This window comes from Lampetra planeri, chromosome 26 (genome assembly GCF_965212315.1).
Source record: "Lampetra planeri chromosome 26, kcLamPlan1.2.h2, whole genome shotgun sequence".
NCBI classification, from domain to species: Eukaryota; Metazoa; Chordata; class Hyperoartia; order Petromyzontiformes; family Petromyzontidae; genus Lampetra; species Lampetra planeri.
This window is the reverse complement of record NC_136132.1, coordinates 3,557,218-3,567,521: the sequence shown is the minus strand read 5'-3', so window position 1 is coordinate 3,567,521 and position 10,304 is coordinate 3,557,218. Positions and strand designations below refer to the sequence as shown.

Sequence of the window (10,304 nt, the reverse complement as noted above, 5' to 3'; positions counted from 1 at the left end):
TTTGTCGGTTATTCTGGTCGGTGTGGGTCTCGTGAAGGTGGTGCCGAGGGTCAGATACCGTTGTTAGCCGCGGCTGGGACTCGAACTCAGCTCGCCAAGTTGACCGCGCAGTGTGCTATCCACCACGCACCTCCGTTCCCTGACAGTTACGTGGGAATGTTTTCGCATTCGCACGCGCAACGATGCGTGGCATAATTGATTAATTAATATCGTTTATTAAGACTTGTATCGCTGCGTGTACAAAACAAAAATCGATACTGTTAGATTGGTATGTTGTACGGACTCACGTAACTCCGGCAGCCGCTAGAGGCCACTGCATTCACCACGATTTATACAACTATTTGTATATGAAGAACATATTTATACAATACCTTGCATGGACTCTTGCTGATGAATCACTACCATCGAATCGAATCGCCGCGAGGTGGTGGTGGTGGTGGTGATGATGATGAATGGTTACGCCGCGAATTACCACGTCCATGCTCGTCTGGCTTAGTTGTTCTGAGCCACAGGTGGAAGTTCCATATCCCTATGGCCGAAAGAGCAGTCGTTTCGACCGGTTACAAACTGCATCTGATTAGTTACGCACCGTATTAGACAATTGACACTCGTCCGTCACCCACGGGATATTTTTGTTTGATATTTCTCTCTGCGCGTGACATCGGCAACACGCGGGGTACGCGTTGGCGAGCGGTGACCCGACGTTTCAACCGCGTGTTCTACCCATCTCCGATGTCCATCTGTAAAAATAAAAAATAAAATAGCATTATTTGTGAATGCTATTAATCTCTTAGCTCTGTTGTGTGTTTTTCTAACCCCCTCCCCCCGCAATAAAGTGAGAGCCGGGTTCACATTCATGAAACTCTCGCACGCACGCACTGCTCTGATGTTGTGTGTACGTAGACCTTGCCCTTCACCTTAAAGGTCAAGGCGTCTATGACGGATCGTTTAAGCTTGGCATCTGTAGGCGGGGCTGAGACAAGGTGGTGTGTGTGTTCATGCGCGCGCGCCTGTGTGCAGGTGTAGGCATATATATATTTCCACACACACACATCCCGTACACGTGTGATATCACACACAGTTGCTCACTCGTCTGTCTGACCGAGTAAAAGGTGGCTCTTGCTGAGACATCGGACGCTACGTGGAACCATGAAACTTCTGGCGTTGCTTCTCTTAGCGGAATTTTGCTCTGGTGAGTTTCACGTTCAGCACACCGGTGTGTCAAGTGCGTTACGCAGCGGCGTGGAGTGGCGTCTGGTTGCGTTTGAACCTCAGTTCCTGACGTTATCTCCACGACACACGTCGCAACAGCACGCGGGCCGATCTCCTCGGATCGTGAGATCGGAACTGGGAAGCAAAGCCGGGGGTCGAGCGCATGGGTGCCCTGTGTCGTCGGTGCGAGGCTGTGAGATGTGCGAAGTGTCACCCCCTCGTGTGAGTGAATGGGGTTTTCTCCGGGTTGTCCGGTGACCTTCCACATGGAAGCCAAATTCTCATGAATACGTACTTCCCAAACATGTCGATACAGGATCCCCCTTGAAAAAGAGTCTTGGGACTCCCCAAGATGTTACTGGATAAACGGCCTGATTGCCAAACTATTGTCGCCGTACGCGTGTGCCACGATGCGTTCATACAGAGCAAATGATGTGCGTGCGCTTATCGTACTTACACGTAGATATTCCCCCTTGGGAAATTAGAACTTTATAGGAACATCAATTTAACACCGGGGGTATGTGCATTATTTAATCCTCCCACTTGTCGGAAATGCTCCGTGAAGTCTCATTTAATTTTTACTCCGTAAAAAAAGCGACCTCGAGCTCGGCTTAGACGTGTCGAGTGGTGGCGCAGTTCTGTAGTCGTTAGCGCGCGGAGCTGAGAACCTGGGCCACCTGCGTTCGATTTCTGACCACGGCTTACATGAGTAGGCAGTGGTATCTCAATCGATCTTGTGCCTGCGCACGAGGTTAATTCAGCCGTAAATGAGTACTCGTTCCTGGCACGGTTGTGTAAATTTTCGAGGGATACAAAGATGGCGCATTGTCTTTGTGTTGTGCGCCTTTTGGCGTCATCTGGTCCAACACCATGTGAGACTATAGGCTCTAAGAAAAGCTGTCTCGGGTGTGGACTAATCAATTTCAAGGACAGTGCATACATTATCAGAGTTGTGTTTTTTGTTTGCATTCCGACCGCAGGTATTGTGGTCAATCCAAACATGACTCCTTGTAAAAAAAGGTGTCAGTTTCGTTGCCAGATAAAAGGGTAAAACAACTATTATCGGATGCAAAGGTGTCCGGGCGCAGTGCTGGGCACACCAACCCGTCATGCACTGTTCCTGCCTTAATAAGTGCACGCTTCCAGCAGCAGTCTGTATGGCTCTAACGGGATATCTTTGTGTCTGTGCACACTCGTGTATGTGTGTGTGCGTGCGGAGTCAACACATGTCAGGAGGGGTAGTGCAACGGTTAGCGCACTGCGCTACGAACCCATCGAACCAAGTTGGATTCCCGCTGACGGCCACCAATAGTGACGATTATCTGACCCGGTCCTGGGCCTAACCGAGGTCGACTCAGCCTCAAATGAGTACCTGGTGCGGTGTGTAAGCATCGCCAGCGACAAAGGCGGTCGGGAGTGGTTCTCGCCACCCACCCCCCTCGTGTGCCGTGCCGGCCTTCCATAGGTGCTACTCGCTAACAGCGCTTGATGCGAGAGGCAAACACGACCTGTGTCCATGAAGGCTATTACGCGGTGTCTTTGTAGTCAGCACACAGACCGTGGAGTGGGTGGACCACTGCTACACCGGTTCTGGGATCGGATACCGGGGACTCCAGATGTTGACTGCATCGGGCCACCAGTGCCAGACCTGGGCCAGCAAAACCCCGCACCTGCACGCGTACACACCAGAAGGTATCTTCCCGACGTTCCTCTCCTCCACCCCCACGTGCTTGGGGATTCTGCCGATGTCTGTCGCACTGGCAATGTATGGATATGCGTTTTTTTGGGTTGAACCGCGTGTTTAATAAGAAGGCTTTCGCGACCCACATGAGCTAAGGCCGATGACTGCGGGGTATTTCTGTTTACGACGTTGGCAACTGCACGATACTGCTTGCTGTAAACTGCCAGCGAAGACTTCCATACGCAATTGCTAAAATGTTGTCGACTTCTCTCCAACACATGGGGTTGCTGACGCAGCAATACATTGGCAACGTTGGTTCACGTGACAACTCTATAAATTGTCCGTGTCGGGTGGAGGAAGGTGTATGACACAAATTTACACTCACGCGAACTGACCTCGAAAAATCAACCGTGAATTGCACGCCGTGTTGTTTAGCACGCTGTTCGACGTTTCGCTCCACATCCTGGGAGGGCACTGGATTTTGAGCAGCTCACTTTCCGTTGCCGGCTGCTGTTGCTGATGCTGCTTGTATTGTTGTCGCCAGTTATTGCGTGAACTAAACAGAGAACCCAGGAGGGGCATGCATGTATGTACGTCCATAATACAGTTTTTTTTGGGGTTAGATCGCGTAAATATATAAATGTGTCATTAAACCCGCCACCACTCCCCACAGCCAATTAGTAAGGATTGTCACGCAAACAGAACGTGCCAAATCGTTACTAGTACAGCACACCGGTGCGTTGGAGAGCAAAGCCACGACATTTACAATCTGATTTCGATTTAAAGATTTCGTGACTGCAGGCTGCTACAAATTTCCAAATGTTAAGCCACTTCGTTGAGCAATCATTTGTGACCAGGTGGCTTATTAACACATTCCTGCGGAGGGAGCTGGTAGGAACGTTGGGTTGCTCGGTCAATGGCCAGGGTCAACGGCGGCGTAGTGTATTCCGCAAATATGCCCGACTGTGAGGGCGGGCACAAGCCGGCGTGAGTAGGTTAAACGTTGAGTTTTATAAGGGCACCACGGGGTGACCAGACCCTCCCCACCCAGCCCCACCCCTCCCACCCCCCACCCAGCCCCTCCACACCCAGCCCCCCCCCCACTCAGCCCCTCCCCACCCTCCCCTCCCCACCCACCCTTCCCATTTTTGGATGCACGACGGACGGACACAATAATCCCCTGTGAGCTGGTGTAACCAGGAGGTTCCTACCAGTAAAAAACAGCTATATAGCTCAGTGGGCCCTACCTGGTAAAAATAAAAAAAATGTTTATGCACACTGAAGAGCGCGGTGAAGAATGGTTAAACACCGCACCATCCACTCAGCAGTAGTCCGGTACAATTGCAGTCCTATTATTCTGTTAATTATAATATACTTATCACATACACATTCTGCAGAAAAAAAAAATCACAAAACAACAGGAGATATCTGTCGGAGGGACGCAACTGCGGAACACGGCATAGCGAGTGTGTGGGCAGGGATCACAGTGATGGAAATAAATGTGGATTTTATATGGTTGTTTAAAATGAGACCTCATTTCAAGATGCCACCGTACAGAAATAGTGGGCATATTTACTTTATAGAGAGTGGCAGGCAGTCAGTCATAGGCATGCGGATTAAGGTCTTGAGCCTGGACTTGGAAAATGGAGGAAGGAGTCAACATAATTAATGACTCTCTCTCAGTCGGAGTACATCGCAGGCGTATTATAAGCTTGTCCACAATGGAATCGCAATTGCTTTAATTTTCTCTCGTAATATTTTACGAGATTTCCTCTGTGCACAGCACATTGCTATGCTGGAAAATTAACATTCTACCACAAGATGTTTACAACCTCTAAATCATAACAACATGACATTTGACCCATTGACACATGCCTTACTCTTTATGCCTAACATTTTTAATTAAATCCGTGAATTTTCTATCTATAATCTCCCACGATGACTGCAATGTCACTCTTTTTGTTGATACTAATTGTGATGGGACAGGTGGCCGGGGGAAGCAGTGAGTCATATCCTGGTTTCAAATGTATCGCTAATTCCGCAGGTCCCCGGGTTCAGACCCTCATCACAGCTGCGCTTATGAATGTTTGCTTTTGCGAGACCAAGATTAGAGGGCCGCTTGTCCTTGATCGAGGTGTAAGGTGATATACCGTCTGCCGATGTTAACCGCTCCTTCATCGCCACCGCCCTTCGATCCCATTAGCCGTTCCGCCGCTGCCAGAGAGGATGCGCGCTCGTCTGAGTTTGCATCTTCGGCGTCGGCTCTCTTGTGAACGTGCAAAAGGCATTTCCGTCGTAAGGATCGGCACAAACACAAGTGTGTCCTGGCCTCGATGTTAAGACGTGACCTCCGCCGACTGCCTGTCTCAGTGATGCTGTTAGAGGCGAGAGCGCACCACACACAAAGGCTTCGTGTGGATCCTTATTTTATGCAATGTGGGTTTAAACAAATTATATATTCAAATTTTCAAGGACAATTTTGGATACTTTTCGATTTATCGGATTATATTATATATATGTGTGTGTGTCTGCACGCCAGCAAAACTGATGCCATCGGATGCCACGTCACCATCTTTGGTGTAAAAAAACGGATCAGCGATGTAAAATCTGTGGAGTCACCTGCAGTTTTGTATCAATCCGGTACAAATATTTGTTCCTGGCCGTCCAAAATGTCGTATCTAGGCTTTACTTTAGGATATTTCTGATCCACCAGTAAATCCAGAGCACATTCCTATATACTCTGCATATCTATGGCACATATATGCTGTCGGTCATACATTTAGGGTACGTATCGATGACCCATATATGTGTGTGCGCGCATTAGGTCACTTGGCACAACAATTAAAGCGGCAGTTGTCTAACCGCGTGGTCTGATTCTCACATATTGAAAGCATGGTCCACTTAAAGTATAAGACTTTCGAAACGGCTCATTTGCATCAGAATTATTATTCACGATAAGAGGTTTGGTAATATGATCTCAGTTTGCCAACCATGCAATGTCCACATACTGCGGCGAATATTAACATGGATAATTAATTTAGAAGCGGGGGGGGGGGGGGATTCAAACATGTGTGCGTCGTTGCACCCGAGCGAGCCCGTCATCCACCACCAGCTACCTCCTAACTTCACCCACCTACTCGAGTTAAGACACAGGGCCATAGGCGCAGGTTGACTTGTATATTTGGGGGGGGGGGCGAAGGAAGGGGTAGGGGTTCGCTTTGTCCCTAACATTAGGAATCGCGAATGCAAATATATTTATTATTTTTTTATTTTAATTTTAACATACTGAAAATAAGTTCATAAAGGTGTCCCGTTTGCACCCGCCCCCCCCCCCCCGCGCAAACTGCCCATGCACTGGACCCCAATTCATGCAGCGAGCGATTTTTTTTGGCCATAACGATAGCTCCTTTCTTATTCTTTCTCACGTAAAACGAAAATCGGAATCCATTCCACATTTTCTACGCGCATTCATCTGCGGCTCGCTGCGCACCGAAACACGCAACCGACGTGGGCTATTCCACAGTTGTCAGCGTTGAGTTGTTCAGCAGAATGGACGCGGTGCGGCTGGATAAGAGCGGAGGAGAGCCAGTGGCGGTGTCCAGACAGGTTTTTTTTGGTTTGGCCCGCGATAAAAGTGAAATTGCGTCGATTACGCTCAAAAGGAGGTGCACAACCCACGTGTTTGGGTCCCTCCTAGAGCAGTGGTTCTTAACCTTCGCTGCAGCCTGAAACCCTTTGATTCTCGATCGTTAAACTATTTATAACGTGAATTAATTCATAGGTTTGATGAAACGAAGTAGTTGTACTTACGTGCCCGTGATTTACCCTCTGAAAAAATCCGGCATTGTCTCTTACCCCCATAAAGGGCATCTCGCACCGCCAGGGGGTGCGTGCACCCCAGGTTAAGAACCACCACTGTCCCAAAGGGACGTGATGTCCACAGTTGTTCTCAGCCTTGATCGATCCACCGCTGGATGCTCGCGTGCCTTTCCAAACCGTCACCATCGCCTGACAGTCTCCGCGATGTAACGATCTCGTGGAGCAGCCTGAACGCGACCCGATGGTTGTTTCTTCTCTGCCTGTGGCAGGTGTTCTCTCGTTGGATTCCCACAAAACCATCGCCTAGTCTCGACCACTGGGCCATAGTCTCTCCTCGCCCTGAGGCGAGCGACGAAGATTGTTGCCGACTCCTCCCACCCCGGACACTCTCTGTTCCAGCTTCTCCCCTCCGGCAGAAGGCTGCGGTCCATCAGGACCAAAACCTCACGCCACAAACAGTTTCTTCCCATCCACTGCTGGCCTCTTCAACAAGGCCAGGGGCTCAAACTGACTTTAACGCTCAAACTGACTTTAACACAATATCTGCACAATGACACCCTGCCATATTTGCACTATGTTACCCTATTTGCATTTTTGTAATTGTATATTATAGCTATTGTATATTTTAGATTTTATTTTATTAAATTTTTACATACTTTAGCTCCTTAGTACTAGTTAGACTTGTACCTTTAGTATAGTTAGACTTGTAAACCACTTATTTAAGATTCCTAAACGTTGAATGTATGCACCTCCCGGCCAAAGTAAATTCCTTGTCTGTGCGAACTTTCATGGCGAAAAAAAACATTTCTGATTCTGATTTCTGATTTCTGATTCTGATTTCTGATTCTGATTTCTGATTCTGATTTCTGATTCTGATTTCTGATTCTGATTTCTGATTCTGCCCTGCCCCGGGCAGCCCGCACGCTCCACTGAAGCCAACATGATGGTTCCGAACGTGCCCACGTTCGCCAATCCGAATGTTCATATTTCTGTCTCTTATTCAATGCAAACGCATTTGCACACTCTTCATCTTTTGTGAAATCTTATTTGTCGGTGTCCCCGTTTCTGATTCACGTGTCAATACCCAACCTCATTCTTTGAATGCGTCTCAATGGAACTTCAAAATTCTGCTTTAAAATATGCATCACATCACGTTTTATCTCTTAATGTTTGGGCCCTGGATTTTATTGTTTTGAATTTGAATCACATGCATAATGCATTGCTTTCTTAACCCAGAACTCCCTTGAGAAATAGGTTTTTGATCTCAACAGATTGACCTCAATTCAATAATACTAATTGTGTTGCATACCTCCCTGATGTGATCTAGATTCGTACCGCGTGCTGTTCGACTTGATGTCGGACGTTTCGTTCCGTATCATGGGAGCTGGGGAAAAACGTGGGACATCATGCGGAACAGCACACGGCACAGCCCGTACAAAGCGACCTGATTCAAGTGTTCATATTCATTGACTGCTCCATGGTCTTCCAGGATTTCCGGAGGCTGGTCTGGAGAACAATTACTGCAGGAATCCGGACTCGGACCCCAATGGACCCTGGTGCATAACTCAGGATCCCAACGTCTTGTGGGAGTACTGCGCCTTGCAGCGCTGCGCATCTGGTACGCTCTCACCGCATTGTTACACGATTGGGATTGACAGAGCACCTCGATGCTTTGTCTACGCACGTGCATGCATCCCACGATGCTGTACAACATGGCAGGATGTGTGCATCACGACTTAAACGGAGTCATATAATTAAAGAGCGTTAATGTGCTGTTCCTTTTATTTGAAAGAGAAGAGTGGAGAGTCACAGGCAGATGTGAGGAGGAAGTTGTAAAGCCTTAAGCGGAACAGTGGCAGGGGGTTTGGCAGCATCGGTGGTTGAGGTAGGAGGTTCCGGGCTACAGGGGCAGCAGAGGAGAAGGAGCGACCTCCCTCTGGGTAAAACTTGACTGAGATTGAGATGGAAGGTAGAGGCAGGAGAGTGGATGGATGGCAGTCGAGTGAGATTGGCGGAGGGAGGTAGGAGAATGCATGGAGGGGAGTAGCAGATGAAAGGGGAGAGGTAGGCATCAATGAGTCCGTGTAAGATCTCAAAAAGGGCGGTGATCCTGCGGTTGATCCGGGACTGCATCGTGAGCCAGTGGAGAGATTGGGATATGAAGACGATGTGATCCCACGCCACGCGCATTCACTCATACCTGCAAAGATCCCCCTCATAGCCTTTAACAGACTGTTGGGGCACCACGCTGGAGAGATGAGGCCCAGGACCGGTTCAGATAATATAATCGTCATTATTGTTGCCCATGAGCGGGAATCGAACTCGGGTAGCCGGGCTCGTAGTGCAACGTGCTAACTGCTACACTACCGCTCCCCGCTCATACCTGCACACGCACTCAGCTGCACATGTCTGAGTGTGCGTGCACCTCCAATTTCAATTCCGCTCGGCTCTAAAAAGTGGAAATTCGATGCCCGTTTATTAAGGCCGTGTGGTGTCATCCAGCGGTGGTAACGGATGGTATCCTTGACCACCGCAAATATAAACATTCCACTGGCCAACTAAATACACAGCATTCCACGTTCACTGAACTGCTAAGACCAAGGTGTTCCACGCAGTTAGTTATTTTGTTCATTATTGCATAATGCCTGCAGTTGAGTAAGGCGCACGAGTCAACATTTTGAGACCGTAAGTCGTTCGTGTGGTCACGTGAGAGCAAATAAATGGCGTGCGACAGCCAGGTGCTAATTGCTCCACGGGGGTGCATAAATAGATTTGACAGTCCCAGGAACAAGGTCGCCTCTAAAAATAAGACGATCGCGCGTGATCATTTTCCCACGGCGTTTGCTGTGGGGCATTCGCACGCACCGTTCACAAAGGCCAGGGCAAGTTCTGCTTTGCGGGTCCGAGCGTTGATAGGGTTGGTCCACCGTCAGGTACCGAATGAAGTCAGTCGGACTCAAATATTTGAGCGGAGACACGGAACTAAACTCTGCTTATATACAGGATGCGCTCTCGGACATCGTCTTTCGTACGGGTTAATAGCAGCTGATTGAAGATGTAATTTGAGATTTGTTATCCACTCAATTGTCTGTTCAGACGCAGAGTGGATCTCGTCCGTTCCCCCTTTAAAGGAGCGAAGACATCAACTGCAGCGGTGGTTTGGAATTCGTGGCCGCACTCGCAGGCCGCCGAATCTTGGATGTTCCAATTTGTGCATCGGGTGGCCGCATCGGTTCTCACCCACAATGATTCACAACGCGTTTACGAGTTAGGATACCATTAAGGGCACGTCTTAGAGGTCGTGTGTCTGCCGTGCTGCGGCTGCAGGGGCTTAGACAGCGTTGGCGACGTGTCTTGCGGCATCGGCAGTTTTGCCCACCGTGACATCTGCAACCCGCCGATACAGATTTTCATCTGCGGTTTGAGTTGACTCGCAAGGGAGGGGGCCGGGTCACGTTCGGACACCCTCGAGTGCTCAGCGAGGGGCGGGAGTTGAAGCGGCAACTCGGACGACGGACGAAGAGCGCAGAGTGCGAACCACTAATCACTGACACGCGCACGCGCACGCGCGCACCCATTACGCGCATTCCAA

At 49.1% G+C, this 10,304-nt stretch overlaps 1 protein-coding gene across 1 annotated transcript in view; it reads left to right on the top strand.

Moving 5' to 3' along the window:
• The first annotated feature begins 981 nt into the window (after nt 1-981).
• LOC144727580 (plasminogen-like) overlaps nt 982-10,304 on the top strand; it is a 79,660-nt gene continuing 70,337 nt past the window's right edge. Inside the window, exons 1-3 of the mRNA XM_078606475.1 lie at nt 982-1,192; nt 2,758-2,904; nt 8,202-8,330. Of these exons, the coding sequence (XP_078462601.1) occupies nt 1,150-1,192; nt 2,758-2,904; nt 8,202-8,330 (319 nt within the window). The 5' untranslated portion in view covers nt 982-1,149. The remainder of the gene's footprint in view (nt 1,193-2,757; nt 2,905-8,201; nt 8,331-10,304) is intronic.